At 42.4% G+C, this 25,211-nt stretch overlaps 1 protein-coding gene across 1 annotated transcript; it reads left to right on the top strand.

The window, feature by feature from the left end:
• The first annotated feature begins 606 nt into the window (after nt 1–606).
• Nucleotides 607–23,533, top strand: LOC100695948 (ankyrin repeat and BTB/POZ domain-containing protein 2). Its single transcript, XM_003452605.5, has 17 exons — nt 607–2,304; nt 10,868–10,996; nt 12,978–13,185; nt 13,544–13,696; nt 14,072–14,237; nt 15,296–15,385; nt 15,464–15,565; nt 15,693–15,789; nt 16,159–16,285; nt 16,372–16,625; nt 17,529–17,707; nt 19,965–20,070; nt 20,157–20,259; nt 21,677–21,749; nt 21,840–21,908; nt 22,301–22,414; nt 22,661–23,533. The coding sequence occupies exons 1-17, from the start codon at nt 1,422–1,424 to the stop codon at nt 22,904–22,906; spliced, it is 3,099 nt and encodes a 1,032-aa protein (XP_003452653.1). The 5' UTR covers nt 607–1,421; the 3' UTR covers nt 22,907–23,533.
• The last annotated feature ends 1,678 nt before the right edge of the window (nt 23,534–25,211 follow it).

Raw genomic sequence — 25,211 nt, forward strand, 5'->3', positions numbered from 1 at the left:
ATCAGAGACCAACTTGGTGTTATTGCCAGGATATTTGGCATGAAGACTGGAGCGGCCAGAGATTAAACCACTAAATGTCTGATTGGTGGATGACCCGCTCTACCTCCTGAGTAACAGTCATCCCATGTGAGGTAAAGTGAAGGTTACTATGACTTTTTATGGCCTCTGACAGTGGGCTTATTTTTGTGTGTGTCCTCTTGGACCTCAGAACAACATTTAATGCTGCTGAACAAAATATTTAACTCAGACAGCATCCCATGTTTTCTTACAAAACTCTTCTATCGACTTATTCTATGAAGGCAAATTACTCTGGGGCAAATCTGTGTACCTTGGTTATTGTTTGAAAGAAGGAGGGAAGCAAGGCTCTGACGTCTCACTGGCTTACTGGCTGAGAGCTATGATGTGGGCCTGGACTGGATAATTATTTTAAATTAAAAAAAACATTAATGAATCGAGATGCCACAAAATATATTAAAGGAATTGAGTTCTGGAGAAAGACACAATTCAGTTCAATTTTATTTTATTTATACAGCACCAAATCACAACAACAGTCGCCTCAAGGTGCTTGACACCCTCTCTGCTTCTAAGATTAGGCTTCAAACTTTCCTTTTTGCTAAAGCATATCAGGCACACTGCCTAGGCTGCTGGGGCCTTCCCATGATGCACTGGGCATTTCTTTTTCATTCACCTCTTTTGACTCTCCATGTGTTTTTACACTTCAATCATTATTCATTCATTTAAATCTATGGTTCTCTCCCATGTGTCTTTTTTCCAGCCAGTCGTGGCAGATGGCTGGTCCTCCCTGAGCCTGTTTTTTGCAGTTAAAAGGGAATTTTTCTCTTACTGTTGCCAAGTGCTTGCTTATAGGGTGGTGTTTGATTGCACCATAAGTTACAGTGGTGGTGTACCCCAGTGAGCCACGTTCGTTGTATAGGGTTAACCCTGAATTTACCTGAATAAGATGAAATCTTGCATCATAGCAGAGGCCTCAGGTTCCTTAGCTTTAAATAAGGTTTTTGTTTGTCTCAGAGGACAAATTTTAATTTGTGTTGTTCGTGCTGGCTTTTAACAAAATATGTCTCATCTGGGCTTTTCCAACTTGGAAAGTAAAAACATCATACACCAGACTCTTTTTTTTATCAATGACTTTAACACACCCACAGACAATCACGCGTAGTTATAGCCACAGGGAGGTGCTGACGGGCAGGGTGGAAAGGATGTTGTGGCACGACTATTACCTTGAATTTGATTGGTCGCTTGTGCGTGAAACACTCCGTCCCTCTTTAAACTGTGGTCAGGTTTGGTACAGCCTCTCCTACAGCTGTGTGTTTCTGGCAGCTGGATGTAGGAGCCGCACTTCTTTAAAATTGGAATGGTAAACACTAGCTGGGTTCTTTATTGTGCGTAAAGAGCTCCACATCATGTCCAACAATGTGTTGATTAAAAGCCTAGAGGGCCTGTGCCTGGATTCGGGTTATATGACGGGGGAGAACTGCCCGTCACTCAGCCTGTCCTCCTCGGGCAGGTCGGGGCACTCGCAGCCACATATTAACACACCTCACCGGGGTCCCAGCTGGCAGCACGCCGGCTCCCTATACAGCAGAAACGGCAGCTGGGACACTGTGAGCACGCTGCCGGAGGACGTGACAGATATCCTAGCTAAATGCCCCTTTCTGCCCGAGCTGGAAGAGTATCCCTGGATCGAACAGGAGCTGCTGGAAGTTGTGCGTAAAGTTACCGGCTCGCGTGCGTCATACACGAGGGAAGCGGTCCACCGGCTCTCTGTCCTGCTCCGGAGAGCTTTGGTGCGCATCTCCCGGGAGGCTCAGCGTCTGAGTGAGCTGCACAGGCGGTGCACACGGCTGGAAGTGCAGAGCGCAGTGAGGCTGGTGTTGAGCTGGGGTCTCGCCGAGAAGTGCATCTCATCTGCTGTGAAGGCGGTGTCCCTGTACTGCATGAACTCCGGCAACACCGCGCGTCAGCGCGGCAAGTCCTCGCGCTGCGGGCTCACGCTCTCCGTGGGCCGTTTCTTTAGGTGGATGGTGGAAACGCGGGTGTCGGTTCGCGTGGACGAGTACGCTGCAGTGTGCCTGGCAGCCTGTGTCGAAACTTTGGCGGAGGAAGTGGCAGGACGTGGGCTGCAGGCGGCGAGGCGGACAGCGGAACAGGAGGGAGGGCAGATCGACGGGGTCATCTGCGGTCCGGTGACCACCGAGCTGCTGGATGGAGCTGTGAGCAACGATGCAGAGCTGTGGGGGCTGCTGCAGGTCTACGATCATCTCATATGTGGCAAAAATGCCAGTGGTGAGTTCAGTGACCTCATGACGAGATTTGGATCATCATTTTCGATAAAGTATAGATTTTTTTGAATGCTGATCTAAGTAAAAAGACAAAAAAGGATCAAAATGCAAATGTTATTAGTTTATCGTTTAAGTTTAAAGTAGGTTTTATATGTACATGTTTGTGTACAGGCTATTTTCTCTCCCCTGTCAAAAACCTTAGATTGAAAAATGACAACTATAGAAAATCCAAAAGAAGAAATAGCACGCTTTACAACAACCAGCGCATCCAAATTACATTCCAGCAGATCCACAAACGATACTTCAAAAACTTCAAAAAGGTTCTGACACCTTTTTTTTCCTGATACAGTGGATAAAATGTGTTCTCTGTGCTTCAAAATATTCCAACATTCAAATTTAATGTTCACGTTTATTCTAATTATGTTCATCTGGTTACAAATCAAGTAGAAAAAGATTTGTCCATTAGGACTTGTTTTGTTGTGGAGCTCTTACTTCCCTGTCAGTCACAGTGAAGCAGTGTTCTTTTGACCTCTGATGTTATAGGATCAAACACAATAACACTATGTCCAGCTGTAGCATGTTAGTCTGGGGCATAAAAGCTCTGCTCTGCTGAGATTTCACTTTCCAAGTTTTTGTCACGTTTATCTTATAATATGTGATATTTCTGCTTCTTTCTCTGTTACACTTTCACATCACAGCTTGTGAGAAAGAGGAAGAGGCCTGGATGAAAACCCACCAGCTTTTGTTATTTCAATCAGTCTCTTCTTCAGTACAGTGCCAGGACTTGCATACATGCATGCATGCATCTGTGACTGACGGTTGTGGGATACATCTTTACAGGCTGAACTCACTACAGAGGGGAAAAATCCTGACTTCCTACTCGGTCCTCTGTTGAACTGGGTAGTGTTACAGATTAGACGAGTTAATGATGGCATTAAATTGCTGAGAACTCTCCAGGGTCCAGATAATAAGAACCAGAAGCTTAAGAAGTCTACAAACACCACAGAGACAGCGATTAGAAAATCCTTCAGACAGGAAACAGGCATTTTGGATAGTAAGTAGGAAACACTGTCTGTTAGACGTCTAAGGCACATGCTCACTGAGGTCAGCTGTGTTCTTCTTAAACATATTGTCTTTGAATAGCTCCAAGTTATTTTGAGATAAGAATTTTTTTCTAATCACTGCATGGACAGCGGGCAACTGAGGAAGTGTTACAGAGCACAGTTTGCATCAATCTTATGTCACAAAATTGAAATGAGATTCTTTTTGCCCCGAGTTTGAAGGTCAGATTAATTCCTTGGGCTCTTTATTGTATTCATGAGCAGTCTTTGTGGCATGGCAGGCCTTGGTCCTGCTGTGGGAGGGTGCTGCTGATGGAGAGTGTTGTTGCCATCATTAGGTGTGCTTGATCGGCGGCAGCTTTTAAGTGGGAGGCACACATAAAGCAAGATCCACATGAATGCTAGGACTGAGGCCTGAAAGCTTCCTGTTTGAATTCGGGAGACAGACGGTTACGTTTTTACAGATTTGGATTAGAATTTTTTTTTTTTTTGATAAAGTTTATAGTTAGGGCTGGATCAGGTGACCCTGAATCCTCCCTTAGTTATGCTGAGGCTGGTGGGGGCTTCCCATGATGCACTCTCTCTTTTTTTTCTCTTCACTTACCTTTTTTTCACCCACTGTGTGTTTATACACCACCCTGCGTTTAATCATTAGTTATTGTTCATCTCTGGCTCTTCCTCCCATTATTCCCAGGCGGATGGTCACCCTTACCCGAGCCTGGTTCTGTCAGGTTTCTTCCTGTCAAAAGGGAGTTTTTCTTTCCCACCATCACCGGTCTTTACCTTCCATTACGTGCCTCAAGGTGACTGTTGTTATGATTTGGCACTATATGAATAACACTGAATTGAATCGTTTCCCTTATATGTTCAAACGTTTAGTGTGTTGAAGTTTGGACCCTAAAGCGGACACAGAAACAGGCAGATTGCAGGCACTAAGTGAGTCGTTTGTTCTGGCTGATGAAATTCCATAAGTAAAAACCAAACTGAGATACAGGGAACCACATAAAACTAGGACTGGGGGGGGGATTCGATACAGCAGAGTATTGCCATATTTTGCATGGCGATATTGTATAGACACCAAGACAGGGACACCAAATATTAATATTTTATTAAATACTTGAGAATACTGTGAAGAGGGGGCTGCAAATGTGAGAGTTTGTGATTTTTGACCTTTTATCACAGTTAATTGCTGTATTATTAGGAACAGATTGCATGTAATTGCAAACTTGACACCATAGAAGACCGACTCTGTCTCATGGCAACATTTATAGCAGATTTTAGCTGACAGCTTGGTGTGCTTTACAATCGGATTTTCACATAAAAATCAACTGAAGTGAGATAATTTTAACTTAACAGACAAAATAATTAGCTGTTAAAAAAAGTGATAAATTACAACAGATATTATTGTACCACTCAGCAATTTGCAAAAATGTTAGCATTCACAATAACGTTGTTCCTGTACAAGCAGCAGTAACACAGTGAGACAACAAAACAACACTCACAAGCAGACTGAGGATTTAAATAGACACATGAGTATATCGGGAGAGAGAACACAGCCGGGGAAAACGGGTCATCAGCATCAAGATACAGAGCTAACAGGCAAAGGACTGCCAGAATAAAACAGGAAGAAACCAAATCACCGGAACATTAACCACAGAGATGGAGACTTAACAACAAGGAACACAGGGGAGGCAGGAATAAACCCAAAGCAAGGAATAAAATGTGAATTTTATTACTGAATATTACTGAATAACCAGTAACCATGAACAGAAACCAGGTAGAGAGCAACGCACACATGACACAGAAAACCAGAACCATGAGATAACTAATGATTCAATAGAAACAAGGAACAACTCAAACTGTGATAAACTTAGAACTAAAACTGGGTCCAGTTTGAAAACTGGATTCTATTGCGAAAGTCTGCACATCCATCATGTGGGGCGATTGTGGCTCAAGAGTTGGGCGTTCGCCTTGTACTCGGAAGGTTGCCTGTTCGAGCCCCGGCTTGGACAGTCTCGGTCGTTGTGTCCTTGGGCAAGACGCTTCACCCATTGCCGCCTGGTGGTGGTCAGAGGGGCCGGTGGTGCCAGTGTCCGGCAGCCTCGCCTCTGTCAGTGCGCCCCAGGGCAGCTGTGGCTACAATGTAGCTTGCCATCACCAGTGTGTGGATGACTGGTTACGTAAAGCGCTTTGGGGTCCTTAGGGACTAGTAAAGTGCTATACAAATACAGGCCATTTACCATCCATCAGGCCGCACGCGGCATCTTAATCATCCAGGAAACGATCATGTAAACTGGCACGAGTCATAACAGAAACATGGTAAACACAGCCCCACATTTCACTGCCTGCAACATGCTGGGATACTACAGGCCCCAACCCTCCCATGAGGATGAACGGGGAAAGTAAATGAGTGAGTGCTGTTGGCCTCTGACCCACACCCACACACTCATTCATGTGAGGTTCACCACGAGGTTCACGGCTCCCAGTGTTGGACTAAACAAACAGCCAGGTCAGGCAGGAGACACACACACATGCACGCACAACTGCATCTTTCTTTAATAGGAACAGTTGGTCCAAACAGCTAAAGTGTTCTTCCTGATCTGGCAAGAAAAGCAGTGAAACCTGAGCAAATATTTCCACTTTGTTTGCAGACAGCTTGCTGATAGCGTCCACAGACACAGCTCGTAATAAATACAACAGAAAGCAGATTTAGGCTAACACTGCACTGCACATGGTTGTCAGATCAGCACAGAGCAATCTCCTTACATGAGGCTTTTTTTGTCTTCCTTTGTGACATCTGTAGTTTTCATGTGATTGTGTGTAAGTTAAACAAACCCTCTACATTTTTAAAGACATGTTATGATGAATCCGTGAGCTGTTTTTACTCCTGAGCAACCTTCAGTAAGTCTCCTCTTTCCTCCAGATTTATTTGAATAACTCTAACATCCTTCAACACGATGCACTGATGAGGCTGATTTCTGAGTCATGAACAGGATGACAGAGAACAGAAAAAGAGGCACAGATGAATTACTCTGCAGCAAATACAGTGGTTATAGTTGTTCTGCTGCAAACTGGTAATGGCTCAGAGAGCAGACGCACCTGGTCATGATGGTAAACAACCAAATACTACTGTAATCAGTAATATTAGAGATGTAGCGAGCCTTTGTGCACAGTTGCAGGGGTGGCTCAGGTGGTAGAGCAGATCAGCTACTGATTAGAAGGTTGGTGGTTCAATTCCTGGCTCCTCCAGTCTGCATGCCAAATATCCTTGGGCAAGATACTAACCCCAAAAAATCAGAGTGTGAATGTGTGTGAATGCTTATTAGTTGCACTTGAGTTTAGAAGTGATTGGGTGAATGAGGCATGTTGTATACAGCGCTTTGAGTACTCCGGGAGAGTAGAAAAGCGCTATATAAGAATCAGTCCATTTACCAGTTGTGGGAACAATCTTTGGGCAGATATTTTGAAGCACTATCCAAGTTTACTAATGAACACTTGAAAAGTTTGGTAAACTTCCTGTGTGTGTGTGTGTGTGTGTGTGTGAGAGAGAGAGAGAGATTTGCTGTGGTGTGGTGCTCACTCTGTCAGCTCGGACTGAGGAGGAAGTGGATGCAGCCAGCTGGAGAAAGTATCTGATGCTGGGTCAGATTACATCGAGTAATCCAACACTCATTGTGCTACCAAATGTCACTTAATGTCATCTCCATCTGGCCTTTATGTGAAACTATAAAACAGAAGGAAAATGTGGTTTTAATGGCTTGGCTACTTTGTATCCTCCTGCTAATACAACCCAATCTGTGAGCTCCACCACAGAGGGAAGGAAGGCTCCAGCAAGAGCATTTTATGGACAACTGCACCAAAGTAAATGGTTAACCAGAGGTCGAGGACATTGGATGGCTCTGTCCTGACCAGCTTTAATCAAACTGTAAACTTCTTTGTGACAGGAGGCCATTTGGATGTTGGAGCTCTGCTCTGCTGTTAACAGCATCTCATCGCTGCTGATTCCTGGCTCTGTGCGCTCATTGCAAAAGCCCCGAGCCAACACAGTCCATACAGAATCGCTCCAGACATGCGGCCTGCAGGTTTTAACCAGATTATACTACGAAAACAATGTCTTCCCTCTAATTCTGCCTGCGTGTTTAACATTTCTCTGAGAGGAGGCTTTACTTAATCCCACCCTAGTAAGAGCACAGGATTCTGTTTTTCTGCGCCCGCACAAAACGTGACATTTGAATCTTGTTTCTGCAGCTTCTTCATGTTTGCTCCATTAGTGTTGTCATGTTGGCTCCATGTGAAACAGAGATCATATCACAAAAGTCCCGATACGGTTGTCTGTAATAATTAATTGCCCCTTGGGGATAAATAAAGTCTTTCTGATTCTGATTCTGTACCATAAGTTGACTTCAAACAGTCTGTTCAGGTTCCTTGATGTTATGAACACTGAGCTCATTGCCTGAGCTAACCCCTGCTCTCACTGACCTTCTGACCTCCACTTAAAAACACTTAGATTGTTTAGGATCATACTGTATCATACTGTACTGTATTATCATACTGTATACTACACAAACAAGTGATTTACTGGTGCATTTGGGTGAACTGTGTGAATTCAAAAATCCCTTTTCCATGGTAATAATATTTCTGTAGCTGCAGGCTCTTGTCTACATTTTTGGGTTAAGTCTCTCTTCTATTCTGACAAACAGGTCAACTTAAAAAGGCAGTGCTATAGTGGGGACACTGATACCATGGATACCACAGCCAGTTATTAACTTTTATTTTAACTGGGATGCAGGTTTTGGCCAATTAAATCGAAAAAGTCAGAAAAAATGAAACGTCGTATCCTTAGTAGAATGAAAGCCAAATAAGTGAGGGATGCATCTTACATCCAAAGCATGCCTAATGGTCTGGTTACAATTTGTCAGTCACAAAAAGTGCGCTCTGCCTTTATCATCTATTTTATTCTGGCATGGAATAAAATGCTAGAACAAGACCAAAGGTTACAAAATGAACAGAGTGATATACTTAAGAAGGCCTTCATGCAATAAATTATTTAAAAATGTTCACTAAGACCATTTTCTTAAACTTGTTCCCTGCTGACCATTAGAAAGAATTCGAGACTAAAATATTGACTCACTTTTTAGATCCAGAGGCTCGACTACAACCATTGTTTTGCTGGTTGAAGATGTAATTGGTCGGTGAATACACAAAAAAATCTTGTCACCAGGTAACCAACAACAGTTGCCTCAAGGCGCTTTATGTTGTAAGGTAAACATCATACAATAATACAACAGACAAAACCCTGAAAATTACGTGACCCCCTATGAGAAGCACTTTGGTGACAGCAGGAAGGAAAAACTAACTTTTAACAGGAAGAAACCTCCGACAGAACCAGGCTCAGGGAGGGGCGGGGTCAACTGCTGCGACCGGTTGGGGTGAGAGAAGGAAGACAGGATAAAGCACCTCTGTTAAAGAGGGCCAGAAATTAATAATAACTAATGATTAAATGGAGAGTGGTGAATAAACACAGTGAGAAGGTGACGGAGGTCTAACTAACGATTCCAGGTGGATGTTGTTGAGGTTCTATCGCTTTGATGCCATGAGCATTACTCGTGGTAATCTGTTACTAGTCTTTGCTCTAAATGATTTTTGTAGCAATAATAAAATCAGTTTTCTGCATGTAAATGTTCTATGTTGTCACTATCTGACCCGTTTTCACAGCACTGCAGAGGTTTTGATTGTTTTTAAATGTATTTCCTTCTCTCCTGGTTTAGTCTGGATCAGGACTCTGAGATTGTAACCTCAAACCCTTACACACACACACACACACACACTGAAACACGCACACACACACACACACACACTGAAACACGCACACACACACACACACACACTGAAACACGCACACACACACACACACACACACACTGAAACACGCACACACACACACACACACACACACACACACACACTGAAACACGCACACACACACACACACACACACACTGAAACACGCACACACACACACACACACACACTGAAACACGCACACACACACACTGAAACACACACACACACACACACACACACACTGAAACACACACACACACACACACACACTGAAACACACACACACACACTGAAACACACACACACACACACTGAAACACGCACAGACAACCTTTGACTCTGTGGCTCTGTTGTCTCAACCAAACACTTGCTGCATTATACCATGTAGCAGAAAAGCGCTGTTGTTTTCGGGGCTGGGGACTGAGCCTCCCTATCCGCACGCACACACACACACACACACACACACACACACACACACACACACAGTCTTTCTCTCAGAGTGTGCTTGCAGGCTCGAGGGTTGTTGAGCACTGTTTTCACTGAGCCGCAGGTACACACAAGGAGACCGTCAAAGGAAATGACTTAATCACTCATGATTCTGGATGTAAGCAGGGCAGTGTTGGCAACAGGAGCTCAGGCATGTGTCTTTAGGGGGGGTCGGTCCTACACAGGTCGGTATTAGAGAACAGTGATTTGTGCTTTGTCCACTGCAGACTGGTCCCCTGTTGTGTACCAATGAATAGATGCCTGTTCACCCTGTCTCCTGTCTGTAAACATAGCAGGGTAATGAACATCGATTATCACCTACACTAGTCCGTTTTTTAACCAAACATTTCTTTATTTCAGGCCAGGCCTGGTTTTAGAAAGCAGAGATGTTTTTTCAGTCGAGAGGAATGAATCAGCTCAGGCTGATAAACAGTCTGATTAACTTTGAGCTCTCGTATATACCAGAGGTGTTGGATGAGGTTTGGGCCAGTACACCGTATGGTGAGTATTGTTTCTAATACACTGAGCCATTTACTGGAACTTTCATGGCCAGCTGGGGTATAAAATTATACATATTTGATTTGTTTTCTTTTGTACATTTCCAAGCCTCTGTTTTTCTTAGCTTGTGTGTTGTCCACAGTATGTTCAGGGTTGCACTGATTATTCTGTTCTAGAGTTAGTTCACAGTTCTGGGCCATTTATGGCGTCACAACCTCTGTTGAACAGCTGCCCTGACATAGTCCTTTAAAGATCCCCTGACCTGTACGCATGTGTGTGTGTGTGTGTGTGTGTGTGTGTGTGTGTGTGTGTGAGTGAGAGAGATGGCGTATATCTGTAAGGGCTTTTCTAAAGTGGCTGCTTGGCTTTGAGAGTGAGTCTATCGTATCGTACTAGCAGATGGCCTGAAGTGGTGGTGCATCATGTCAATAACATGAGAGAGCTTTTGTGCTGCAGTGCGTTCAGAACTGTCGTGTCCATGATGTTCTCTGTGTGCTTGGAAGATATCTTTGTAATGCTATGTTGCAGTGATGAGTTAAACTGGCAAAGGGTGCCTCAAGACAGAACCTTCTCCAACCATGTATGTAGGCCAAAGTGATGAAACAAACCAACTCCCACCTTTATGCAGGAAACTTGGCTAAAAACTTGCAGCGTCATAAATGTTCTTTGTGTTTGTAGGTGAGCTGTCACTCCCAGCCCACATCAGCCCATACACAGAGAGCAGGGAAGATGCCTACATCCAGATGGAGCTGCGGATGTTGGAGCAGGCGCTCCTTGCCACCTGCGTTGGCAGCATTGGAGAGCTCAGTAAGTGTGCGTTGTGTCAGTCAGCACAGCAGGCTCCTGTCTTATGTGTGTGTTTATTTAAACTGTGAAGGACGTTGGGCTCCTGGGACACAGCGTTTCTCGCTGCCAGCTCCCTCTTGGTTCCATAACCTGTGGCTTGTATCCAGAAACCAAGAGCACTTTCACACCCTGCAGGCCACCGCACCTCATTATCTCAACTCCCGTTACTGAAAGACTCAGACATGTTTAATTCTGTTCAACACAAATTTACTCACAGTTTTTCAGCTTTCACATTTCAAGTCTTACATTTATAATATTGTATTATATAGTGTGTGTGTGTGTGTGTGTGTGTGTGGTGGTGGTGAGGGGGGGGTATACTTTAAATCTAGTTTTTATCCTAGATTAAGTGAGCCTCATGGGGAAACAGAAAAAGAATGCATTCACAATGTGCTTCCACATTCATACCGTGTGGACACAAAGAACAGGAACAACGGGAGGATTTCATTTCAGTTTCATCTCCCGACCATCATAAACAAATCTTTCTAAAAGTTTTAAATTCTTAAATTCTATATATTCTATTCTCCCATGCTGTTTCTCTTATGTGTGTCAGTTCAGCTAAAGTTTTGTCAGGGTTATATTTATTTGTTTTTTAAATAACTTTTGCACTGTCCACTTCCTGCTGTGACAAAACAAATTTCCCACGTGTGGGACTAATAAAGGTTATCTTATCTTAATTTCTTTAAAAGTTTCTAGTTTCACCTACCTATCCAGGGCAGATTTTTAAGTTTCATTAATGATATTATACACAGTGTTGGGAGGGTTACTTTAAAATGTATTCCACTACAGATTACAGAATACATGCCCCTAAATGTACTTTGTAACGTATTTCATTAAGTTACTCAACGTGAGTAACGTATTCTGAATACTTTGGATTACTTGATATATTGTCATGCTTTTTACAACCACATGAATGTACTATTGCTGTGTGATTTATTACTATTACTGAAGGCTACTTGCCACCGAGCTAACATTGTTAGCTGGCGTTAGCTGAAGTTAGTTCATAGACACAGACTGGATAGCATTAACAACCTGCTAGCTGCAAATAATCATGTGCAGCTCTGACAGCAATACCAACTAGATTTATAAATCTTAATATAAATGAGTAACAGTAGGGTGGACATTAGGTAAGGCTGCACTTTTTGCAGTGACCTCATATAGAAAACTATTTCTGTATCAGTAATATGTTTTCTTTCTGTCTGCTTTCAGGACTGCATGTGATTACTTACAGCTAGCAGGTTGTTAATGCAGCCTTCAGTAATAGTAATAAATCACACAGAAATAGTACATTGAAGATAATGAAGTGGCAAATAACCCAGGCAGCTACCAGAACTAAAACAAGCTAGCTGCAGTAGGCTAACATTAGCTTTTAAAAAGAACTTACTTCCAGGTGTTTCTTTAGGTCGGAGTCTCTTGATGCTGAGAGCAGCTTGGCTGCTGGCAAACAGAGTTTGCATTGCACAGTTAGGGTTAACCACAACCAACATTAACAGGACGCTCACATTAGAGCCTCTTATTGCGTGTTTTGTTTGGGTTTCCTGCAATGCGTGGAATTACCACAATTAGAGAGGGGATAGGCTAACATATGAAACAGGAAATGACCACCGTGTAACGCATTTAACAAAGTTACTGTATTCTAATTATCACTTAAGTGGTAACTGTCTCATATTTTGTGTTTTAAATACATAATGCTGGTACATGTACTCTGTTACTCCAGAACTCTGACCTTACAGACCCACTGTGAAATAATGCAAATTAAATTGTAACTGTATGAGGTTTACGGTAAATAATCTCAGCCTCATTATTGCTGTTGTTTTTTATATTTTTTCTTTGTCCATAAAACAGACATGAATACAAATATATTAAGTTTATAAACTTTATGAAATGTATGAAATATGACAGCCTGTGGTGGTGGTGGGAAATGATGGTTCCCGTCTATCTGCAGGTGATCTGGTGTGTCGAGCAATGCACCACATGCAGCGTCTAAGAAGCTCGAGTCCCTCCATCAGCCACTCTTCCTCAGCCAATCAGATGCCAGTATCCTGGGCTCCAGATGCCCTCCGCACACTCTACTACTTCCTGTCCAGCCCACAGATGGAATCATTGGAGAATCCCAACCTTGACCCTCCAACCACGACACTGAGCAGAGAGAGGTGTGTGTGTGTGTGTGTGTGTGTGTGTGTGTGTGTGTGTGTGTGTTCCTGTCTAGCTATCTTTGTGAGGACCGAAATCTGCATTCTACTATACTTGTGAGAACCAACAGGCACTTGTGAGGACACACACACCGGTCCTCACAATGTGGTTTTAGTGTCAGTGTTACAATTAGGTTATGGTTAGGTTTAGGGGAAGGGTTAGGGTTAGGCATTCATTTTTAATGGTTAGGGTTAGGGTAAGGGGCTAGGGAAAGCATTATGTCAATGAAGGTCCTCACTAAGATAGCTGAACGTGTGTGTGTGTGTGTGTGTGTGTGGGGGGGCACATCTATACTGTCATATGTTAAACTTTTTTCAGGCCATTCCTGCTCCTCCCTCCTCTCATGGAGTGGATCCGTGTTGCCGTGGTGCACACTGAACATCGCCGTAGCCTATTGGTCGATAGTGATGATGTCAGACAGGCGGCCAGACAGCTTTTGCCAGGACTAGACTGTGAGCCCAGGCAGCTGAGGTAGGACACCAAAGAACAAAACCCCTGACTGTGTATACTGTCAAAGTAGGAGTTGACTGATTACCAACCTGTCTGATTATTGGTGCATTATTCAACTTCTAGACTGAAAGGATGCCTTAGATCCTCCAGGTACAGAAAGACTGCCTAGTGACCACAAAAAAGGAAATGATATCAAGCCTCCAATCACGAATCCTAAATATCAAAACAAGCTGTATGGATATCAGTATGAGCAGCATCTAGTCCTCTAATAGGTGGATGAAGGTGGATGTTCTCTAAAAATGCCGTGCAGATAAGAGTTAATCAGAATACTTTATTGATCCTTAGGGGAAATTATGTAAATTGATATGACCTGTTTTTTACTGTGTTACTCTGCAGGCCAGAGTGCTGTTTCCAGTTGTTTAAATGTCTGGATGCAGAAGCTGCTTCAGCTAAATTCCAGTTGGATTTAGGATTCAGGATGCTCTCATGTGGCCGAGCAGACCTGCTCCACCACGCCGCCCGGCTTCTAGGAGCTGAAGGTGTCAACACTATAGACGATCAGGTGAGTGCAGCTGTGTTTCAGTGACTGGAACAGATACTAGGTTGATGGTTTAAGTTTAAAATGTATTTTAGAAAACGGCTTAAAAATTTACTGAAAAAACTCCGCTCAGAATAAAGTCAGAAGAGCTCTGCTGGATAAATGTGATACCTTTGTTAATGTATAGATAGATTCATAGGAGACTAATATCAGCAGCTGTGGGACAGCTATGAGTAATTTGTTTTCTAATGGTTACAATTTTTTTTTAAAGAAATTCATCAAGTCATTGCTAGTTAAGGTTAAAGGAATAATTGGTTCAACAAAGCTGAGACTCTCTGTCAGTCTGACATGTTGATGTCTCAGCTCTCTTTTTTTATAGATTTACAAATGTTTTTCTGATTATTTCCCCTCCAAATGCATTTTCTGTTTTAAGCTGCATGTTTGTTAGTTATAGCAGAGAGTCAAGTGTGTCTGATTTGTTGGCTTCTTTTTCAGAGTAGTCACATTATCATATGCTAGATAACAGTGACCATAATAACAGGATCATGGAGCTCTGTGGTAGCAGAGTTTAGGTAGCTGCTCTGCATTGTCTTGGCACATAGATAAGAAGATAACAGTGGTGGTATCACTTCCTTAAAGTTAGTTACAGCCCTTTGAGAAAGACATCTACTGTAATGACATGTATTGTCCAGTGCTCATCATTGCAAAATTAAAATTATTATGTACAGCAAATAGTGTTTTTGTATATGATCTGCTCATTTTAGCTGACTGTAGCATCCAAACGATGCATTAGTCCGTTTGTTTAGTCTTTCAGACAGATGTACGATCTACAAATGTAAAAATGTAGATTCTTCTTTTGTACTGTATTAAATACAGTATTTAAATCAACTATTTATTTTCACAATGTAAAATCATTAAGATTTTAAAAATCTTAAATACATCTTACATATCATGTGTACATAGTTGCACTGGTGGATGTAATTCTGTTCCTCTGTCTCCTGATGTGTTTCCCATTGTATTACTTTGCATCTAAATTATGTACATTAATAAAAGGAAACAAAACCTACTATGTGTTCTTGCAGGGAATGAGCCCTCTAATGTACGCCTCAGCAGCAGGAGATGAGGCACTAGTGCAGATGCTTATTGAAGCCGGAGCTCACCTGGACATGCAGGTAAAGAGTGATGGTGGTGTAGGTAAAACCTCATTACATAACAACAGGTTGTGAAGTATGTGTGTGCTTTATGTTCAGGTCCCTGGCAGCTCTGCCAAACATCCGTCTGTTTACCCAGGCAGTCGGCACTGGGTGGCCTTAACATTTGCTGTGCTTCACAGTCACCTGTCCGTGGCTCAGGTGAGTCCTGCAAACAGACTCTATCAGCAGAAGGACATTTCACTGGACTACTGAAATTAGTATTTTAATTGCTGCAGTGGTCTGACTGAATGAGGCTCTCACAGTACTGTGTTTCTCATGCTGGCAGCTGCTTTTGGAGGCCGGTGCAGACGTGGAGGGTGGAGCCTTGCTGGACAGTCAGGAGAGCTCAGCTGAGACACCGCTACAGCTGGCTGCTGCAGCAGGTATCATTCTGCTGAAGATTTTAGTGTGTAATCAGAAGTTAACTGACAAAACTGCAGCTTTACCAAACCAGACTTTTTTAATCAGAAACACATTCTTAATAAGAAGAAATTACAATGGTGTAAATAAAAACTGGTTACAATATAACATCTATTTTGAGGTTTTCGTGTGGTTGACTGTATTAGTAGATGTTTTAGCAGAATAATGACAGCGCTGCCAGTTTGGGCTCTATAAGGGGCCTCGCGGTCACATAAGATACTTGCTGATATAGTGAAAGACTGTGTGTGTGTGTGTGTGTGTGTGTGTGTGTGTGTGTGTGTCAGTGTATTTGTTTCAAATGGATCCACCAATAGAACATCTGATCTTCTCAGGTTACTACGACATGGTTAGCCTGCTACTCGCTCACGGAGCAGACCCTCTGATCAAAGTGCATCATGGGAATTCACCGCTGTATGAAGACATGAACTGCTTTAGCTATGCAGCAGCACATGGGCACAGGTGAGACTTACAAAGTTCCACATTTTCCAGTTTTACCTTGCCCTTTCACACATATATAGCAACACATTTGCCCTTTCCACCTGCAGAAACATCCTCAGGAGGCTTCTGCAGCAGCCACAGCAAACGAAGGAGGACATCCTCTCTCTGGAAGAGATCCTGGCTGAAGGAGTGGAGGATGAGGAGGAAGAGGAAGTAAAAATTTCAACACAGCCTCTAGCTCCTGACCCTCCAAGCATTGTTCCGAGTTTGTGTAAGAACAGGATGAAAGCCCTGCAGCAGGCAGCCTACTACAGCGCGGAGCACGGCTACCTGGACGTCACCATGGAGCTCACAGACATGGGTAAGCACGTGATGTCAAACTGAGGAACTCTGAACTGGGTTAATCAACTTTTAAATAACAAGTACATACATATGCACACTGCAGGCTCCTGGTATAATTTTGAAATGTGCGTATTTTATTTGAAACTTGTGACAGATAAAAACAAAATTTCATGCTGAAGGAATCAGAGGAGAGCAAAATGTGAGATTTACAGTCCTTTATTACAAAGCTCAGGATGAAAATATCCATGAATATCAGACAGATTCATCATGAGCTTCATAATGAGCCCAGTAACACCTTATTTGTTACACTTTAATTGGCTCTAATGAAATCAAATTAATTGAAAAATTAGTTCATTAAAAAACACACGTCCAGTGAAGTGAACACATTTAAACTATCAGCCTAGTGTGCAGCCCTAGCACAGAACCAAAAACCAGGCACAGAGGTGTATTTATGAAGCTCATTGTTGGGACATGAAAATCTACCTCAAGTGTTCAGTGCTTGATAAAGTTATTATAATCTGACAGGAGGGTGTGTCGACATGTAGAACAATCTGGAAACAAAGAAAACATGTTTAACCTGTAATTTATTCATTGCACTTTACTTTTATTTGTTTGATTGTTTACAAAAGGTTTGAGGTTTTGGAATAAACTGCAGTGGAGTTTGGGGGGAGAAAGTATTCAAAATCCAAACTTTGCATGATGCCAGGAAACTTGGTGGTTCTCCATATATTGCATTGAAAGCGTCTTTATAAAAGGAACATTTGCAATCACCTGCTTGCAGCTTCCTATTTCCTTTAGCTCTGATGAGCAGCGATCCACAGAGCGGTGGGGAAAACAGAAGTTTAACAGCATGTTGCTTCTGGCTCCAACTGCACATAGACCTCAAACACGTTCCCTTGTTCCGTCTCGCTGATGTCTCCAGGTGTCCCCTGGAGGCTGCACATCTGGTTAGAGTCTCTGCTCAGAGCCCAACAGCTGTGTAGGGACGATGTCATCATTTCCCTCCTCACAGAGTTCGCCTCTATCAGGACGGAGGATTACAGCCCCGGGCTTCTCTCCACAGGCATCCCGCTCATGTTCAGCATGTTGGAGACCAGTAAGGTACAACTCAGCACCCCTGCATCTCTGATTAGGTGGATTTTCCTGCCTTTCTATAGTTTCATGAAAATGCAGATGAAGGGTTTGAGGCAGAGCAGCTAAACAAAAGAAACAGAAGTGTTTTCTTCATCAAAATGATCATTTCTGACCTGTCTTGAAAAATAGCGATGGTACTTTTTTTTTTTTTAACTGTTAAACAGAGATGGGACACTGATTTAAGAGAGTGGCTGACACTCTGTGCCCAGTACAACAAACATCTACTAGATCTACGAGGTGGCGGAAGATCAGTTGGTTTTTGCTCCCGTGCATCAAAGCAAAAGGGTCACAAGGATACTGCAGCAGGAGGTGAAGAAGCGTGGTTCCCGACCACTCCCACACTTCGGAGTGGTGCAAAGAGCCAATCATTTTGGGACATTTATACCTGCACTGGGGACTATTCTGAAAACCTGGGACTAACACCTTTAATTACGTTAAAAAATCAAACTATTATTTGAGGACTAAGGCTGGATCCTTTGACCAAAAATTACAATAAGTTGTAGTGTCATCTGTTCCTGTTTTGTTGTCGATCTAGCCTCTTATCCTTTTCAGGGTCGCTGGAGCCAGTCTGTCGCAGGGCTAACACACATACACAGACAATCATTCACATTGGCAATTTACAGTCAGAAGAAGATGCAAACTCCACACTCCTGATGGCAGAACTGAACTCAGGACCTTTGTGTTGTGGGGAAAACAGTACTAACCACTGTGCTGCTCAGATTGTACCCTTGGTTTGTTTTCTTTTTTGCATATATATAAAAAACAAGGAGCATTAAAAAAGGATGAAATATTACATTTGTGCATTGTGGATTTTTACTGTATTAAGCGCAAAATCCAGTGTTTAAGCCCTGAAGACTAAGTATTATTACTGTTATAATATGACACCATATTATAAAAATATTTTCTCATTTATTTACATACTTGTTTGTTCTTTGGTCATTTCTCAGTAAAGTTCACCACAGTGGCATTAGTGTGAGCCACGTTCACACATACATCAGTGTCATACTCGCATGCTGATGGATGCTTTGGGGGAAACTTGGGGTTGATTATGTTTCCCACAGATGCTTCGTCACTGGAGGAGCCAGAGTTTGGATCATCAGTCTTCTTATATAATACAGCATATATAAAGGACTGTGTGTGTGGATGTGTGTGTATGTGTATGTAAGACTGCTTTCTTCCATTTGCGCAACATCTCTAAAATTAGAAATATCCTGTCTCAGAGTGATGCTGAAAAACTAGTTCATGCATTTATTACTTCCAGGCTGGACTACTGTAATTCACTATTATCAGGATGTCCTAAAAACTCGCTGAAAAGCCTTCAGCTAATCCAAAATGCTGCAGCAAGAGTACTGACAGGGACTAGAAAGAGAGAGCATATTTCTCCTGTTTTGGCTTCCCTTCATTGGCTTCCTGTTAAATCCAGAATTGAATTCAAAATCCTGCTCCTCACATACAAGGTCTTAAATAATCAGGCCCCATCTTATCTTAATGACCTTGTAGTACCATATCACCCTATTAGAGCACTTCGCTCTTGCACTGCAGGCCTACTTGTTGTTCCTAGAGTATTTAAAAGTAGAATGGGAGGCAGAGCCTTCAGTTTTCAGGCCCCTCTTCTGTGGAACCAACTTCCAGTTTGGATTCGGGAGACAGACACTATCTCTACTTTCAAGATTAGGCTTAAAACTTTCCTTTTTGCTAAAGCATATAGTTAGGGCTGGACCAGGTGACCCTGAATCCTCCCTTAGTTATGCTGCAATAGACGTAGGCTGCCGGGGATTCCCATGATGCATTGAGTTTTTCCCTTCCAGTCACCTTTCTCACTCACTATGTGCTAATAGACCTCTCTGCATCGAATCATATCTGTTATTAATCTCTGTCTCTCTTCCACAGCATGTCTTTCATCCTGTTTTCCTTCTCTCACCCCAACCGGTCGCAGCAGATGGCCGCCCCTCCCTGAGCCTGGTTCTGCCGGAGGTTTCTTCCTGTTAAAAGGGAGTTTTTCCTTCCCACTGTCGCCAAAGTGCTTGCTCATAGGGGGTCATATGATTGTTGGGTTTTTCTCTGTATTTATTATTGTGCTATCTACTGTACAATATAAAGCGCCTTGAGGCGACTTTTGTTGTGATTTGGCGCTATATAAATAAAATTGAATTGAATTGAATTGAATTGCTGAATGTGCAGAGGTCAGTGCTACAATAATCTCTTGTTCTGTTATTCTCTGTAGGACTACGTGGTAACAAAGCGTCTGGCGACTGTCTTTTCTCTCTGCTACGGCTCGTCTCCCGTTCCTCCGGTCCCACCTTTGGACGTCACTCTGTCCACACAGCTGGGTAACACTTCCCTCCTGCCAGTGTCAGTGTTTAAAACGTTACATTACACGTTACTTATGAAGGATTACATGGTTGTCTCTGCTCAGATATTCATTTTCTGAACAACAAAGAGATGTCAGATGTGACATTCATGGTGGACGGACGCCCATTCTTTGCACACCGAGTGCTGCTGATGTCTGTGTCAGACAGGTATCGTCTCTCTTCTCTGACTGACATTAGCTGCCTGTTATTATGAACCTATAAGAGGCTGCAGACATGTTCTATTCAATGCAAACAAAATTAATGTGTCAGGGCATGTAGCCAAAAGACTATACAATGCAAGAATATAGGATTGTGCACGCAAATGCTTGGAGAAATTATATAACATGTAACATGTAAGTTGTTAAATTTCCAATAATGAGGTCAGGGTATATGTGTAAATAAGAAATCTGGGTGAGCTAACGGCTCAAGCTTTTGACTCCTCTAAACGCTACATTTCAGTTTTTTTTCTGCTCTTGGATCTGTATGATGTCACTGAGAGCAGATATCATTAATATGATAAACTCTGCAGCTCTAATTCAGACAGAGGAGGACATGAGGGACTGCACATGGCCTAGTGTAAGATTATTTTGAGCTCTGATTTAAGCAAAACTCGTCTAGAAGAATTATGATAAGTGAAATCCCCCAACAGACTCTCCAAACATGCTACTGGCTCAAAAACACAAAGCACAGTATAAAGTACTGACAGTGTGAAATTAACCTAAGATGTGAAGCAGCTTTGTATTATTCATAACAGAGGGAACTGTCCACTACGCTAAATATTCTGATGTACATATGTATTGGAGTAGGCGTGTTCAGATCCAGTAAGGTGGGATTTGGCAGGTTGGACCAGTGTAGTGAAGCAGTGTGAGGGAAGAAAATAATTTAGAAATAAGACAATACGCCCCCACAGATTTTTTTTTCCTTGCATACAGGCTGTGATCAGCTGACCTGTTTGTGGTTGATGCTTGCCACCCTTGATTTACCCTCACAGTAACCATGAACACCACAGCCTGGACCAGTCTAACATGCACTGCTGTAGTGCATGTTAGACTGGTCCAGTACTGCTCGCTAAGCAATTTAACCTGCACCAAACTATTTTCATGAAACCTTTGAGTAATACAAAATAATTATACCTTAATTGTTTCTTCTCACAATATGTGAGATCCATGTCAAAATATCAAAATTGTTAAATGGATCCAATATTAATTTTTTTTTTAAAAATAGCATGTGTAACCCCAAAAAGACCCGACACGGCTCCGTGGGTGTGTTTTTGACTTTTTCTTTTATTTTGATACAATCAGTTTTTATTATTCGTGGCACTTTCCAGCGCACGCTGCTCCAGCAGCTCCTCTCTCCGGCCCGGCTGCTACTGAAATAGGGAAGGCCCACACAGCACACCCTGAACCTGCTGCTCCACTCCTCCCCTGCAGCCGAGCCACCAACCACGCCACAGCATGATTTAGAACCAAACTTTAAATGTTCATTTTATCAAATGGCAAAGAAAGTTTATGTGAACAAGTGGCCTCAAATGTCACCGGCTTTTTAAAGAATGAAATGTGTACTGATGTGCGTTCTGTCCTGGCAGGTTTCGCCAGCTGCTCACAGATTCCCCCGATAACATCGTCCACATCAATCACATGACCTACGGCACCTTCCAGGTGAGGAACTAGCTTACCCCTTGTGCTTCGGTGCAGATGTGACTGAGACGTAGCTCATTAGGTGGATGAAGGCTGTTTGTTTCCCTGCAGATGATAATGACGTCTCTGTACTGTGGAGGAACTGAGGGGCTGTCTGTGTCTCCCTCTGAAGCCTTGAAGGTAAACGTCCCACAGACTGTGCTGTGAGTCAGTCTGGGCCTGTTTTAGGATTTCCAGCTTGTTATGGATTGTACTGGTTAGTGTTTCATCAGATAAATCTCTTTAAGCCACTGGCTGTGAGGTAGGTTTAAACTATTTATGACTTATTGCATTACTTCTATCACTGGGGCAAAGATTTTAGACGGTTTCTGTTGTTTCTGCTGGCAGATCAGTCAAACATTTCTTTATGGTAACGTGCTTTTTGGACAGGTGCAGCGATCAGGTTATTACTGTGGCAGAAGTACATGCACAAATGATTTTAATGTGTATTCACCACTCGTGTGTGTGCATAACCAGATTTGTAAATAGTGTAAAGTACACTGATGGTTTACTCTTTGGTGTCTGTCTCGTAGCTGTTGCCAGTGGCCACTTTCTACCAGCTCCGAGGTCTGCAAAGATGCTGTGAAATGTCACTGTCGCAAAGCCTTACTCTGGACAATGCTGTCAGCATCTACAAGGCTGCTAAGGTAAAAACACACAAGCTGACATGTAGGAGCTCCTGATTCTAATGAGAGCAGTTAGATGTCTGGGACAGAGCTTTTAATTCAAACCACAGACTGTTCTATTTAGACCTCTATTTTCAAAGAAAAGCCTGCTTTATTTATAATCTTCAAGGACAAATTTTACCTTTAAGATTTTTGATGCATTCTTTATCAACATCATATATAAAATGGATTATCACAGAGACACTGACTCAGCTTCTGCACTTGCAGCACCACGGAGCAGCTGAACTCTGCAGGTTTTGTGAAGGATTCTTCCTGCAGAACATGGATCAGCTCCTGGACAGGGAGGACTTCCACAGCCTGCTGCTAGGAGGTCTCAGTCAAGAGCTGCTATACCCAGGGCTGGGCACCCGGTCTGGAGTGGACCAAGATCAGGATCTACCGGTCCTCCTAAGGGACTTGGAGAATGTACTTATCCAGAGACTTTATATCCTCCACTCTGCATGTCGAGAGTAGAAATGGTGGAAACGTGGACTGTGTTCAGCCACACTCGTACGTGTATCTGAGAATAGAAGCCATACTGTATATAGTGTAGACACATTTTAGTGTAGAAGAATCCCAGTGTCAATGATCGTAATTAACAGGTCTTAACTGGTTGAAGGTTTTCCTGTTACTCTGGATTTGACTCTGATGTTGGTCAGAAAAAAGGATTAATGTCACGTTTGGCTCTAGTAAGCTGTGATGAGTAAACGGATCATTTCTTCATTTTATTTTTCAGAGTTTTCACTTGGAGGATGTGTGTTTAATAAAGAGCTTGACATTATCTCAGACCACTTGTTCAAAGCAGGTGTGTTAGCATTACTGCCTGGAATTTTAGCCCATATTCCGGAAGCATGCCAACACAGAAATATCAGTACTCATTTAAAATGCAACCTTAGGAAAACATTTTCTACTCTGACTTGCTGTCAGATTCAATCCTGTTTTTGTGGTAATCTGAAAAACTGTTGCTAGATTTTATTAGCTAGCTCAGCGGTCCCCAACCCCCGGGCCACGTACCGGGCTGCGAGACTTGAGGCTCGGGTGTGAAATTTATGTTTTTCAGGGTTTTTAGCTTTATTTTTTAAAATCGTTTTTACCGTTAACTCGGTTTCCCTGGGTCTTTTCCCGTGTGTTATGAATAAATCTTTTTTTGGTACCGGTACTGGTTTTATTTTGTTGACACCTTAAAGGCCGGTCTGTGAAAATGTTGTCGGACATAAACCGGTCCGTGGCGCAAAAAAGTTTGGGGACCGCTGAGCTAGCTAACTAACAGACATTAACGGAGAAGCTGAAACAGTTTTATTTTAAAAGTATAACTCCATGAAATGGCTAAATGGTTTGGTGACATTTAAATAAAGATTTATAGTCTTGGAAACATAAGGAAACTCCGTTTGAAACCATCATAGATGATAGGACTGCTGTCTCAGGATTGAGTGGTTAATTGTTTGGTCCATATATTGTTAACAGGACAAACCGTCTGGGAATATTAAGGTGTTACCATTTATAAGGTGAAAGGTGCTACATCAATAGGCTTTCAGAAGAGATTCTTTTGTTGAAAGTGGGAGAAACAGACTGCCTGTAAAGAATACCACCAGTGAGCCTGACTGACTGCGAGCTTCATTTATGGCTACGTTTACAGAACTTGTACATTTTATTAGTGTAGCTACATTTTCTTAAAACAAATGACCAAAGAGTTGTGTGGACGCTTTCCAATTACAAACAAGGGAAATGATCTAAGAACTGTAACTTGTCTCTGTTCTGCAGAATTGATTTCTTTCAACTGACTGCTTTAATATGATGGTTAGTATGATTTAAGTCATTTCTATGCCTGGCTGAGCATTAGTAGGGAATGATGTCCATTATGGTTTTGCAGTAGCGCTACTTGCAAGAAAAAAAAGCTAATTTAAGGTGGTCTTCCCCCAAGTTATCAACAAAAAAGTAATTCAGATGAAGACTCTTAAGTCACTTTTGATTGGTTGACTGAGGATAAACCATAACCCAATGAAGGTGACGTGCAGATAATAGAAGCAAACTTTCATTTTTGCACCTCAACCAATGGGTCATACAGATTTTTCCAGCATCATCATCAAAATACCAAGGAAGTATGTTTTGGAAGAATGGTGGACCATCAAAGTAGTAAGGTAACAAAGACAATGTCAAGGTTCATTCAGGCCATCTTTGGCTAGTAGCACCTTATGTATAGTCTTTACATTGGTCTATATCAGGGATGGGCACCTCCAGGCCTCGAGGGCCGATGTGTCCTGAAGGTTTTAGATGTGTCCTTGATCCAACACAGCGGATTCAAATGGCTAAATTACCTCCTCAACGTGTCCTGATGTTCTCCAGAAGCCTGGTAATGAACTAATCATGTGATTCAGGTGTGTTGACGCAGGGTAATATCTAAAACCTGCAGGACACCGGCCCTCGAGGCCTGGAGTTGCCCACCCTTGGTCTATAAGGACCTTTACTCTACAATATAAAGTGCCTGGTGGTGACTGTTGTGAATTATTAGCTTATTAAGTGGCAAAGCTACATGTAAGGCATTGGTCACATGAAGGGTTTAGTGAATTATAAATATGAACATCAAACTAAAGTAGAGATTGTATGATGACGACACTATCCTATAAACATGGATAAATTACATGACATACAACTTTATAGATTGTGTTTAGATATCGTTTTGTTTTGGATTTTTTTGAATAAAACATTTTTTTAGATGTTGGACCGGTTATTAGAGCAGCAGAAAGTCTGAAAGACTAGATTTGAGCAGAAATTCTCCAGT

The sequence above is a fragment of the Oreochromis niloticus genome, linkage group LG1 (genome assembly GCF_001858045.2).
Source record: "Oreochromis niloticus isolate F11D_XX linkage group LG1, O_niloticus_UMD_NMBU, whole genome shotgun sequence".
NCBI classification, from domain to species: domain Eukaryota; kingdom Metazoa; phylum Chordata; class Actinopteri; order Cichliformes; family Cichlidae; genus Oreochromis; species Oreochromis niloticus.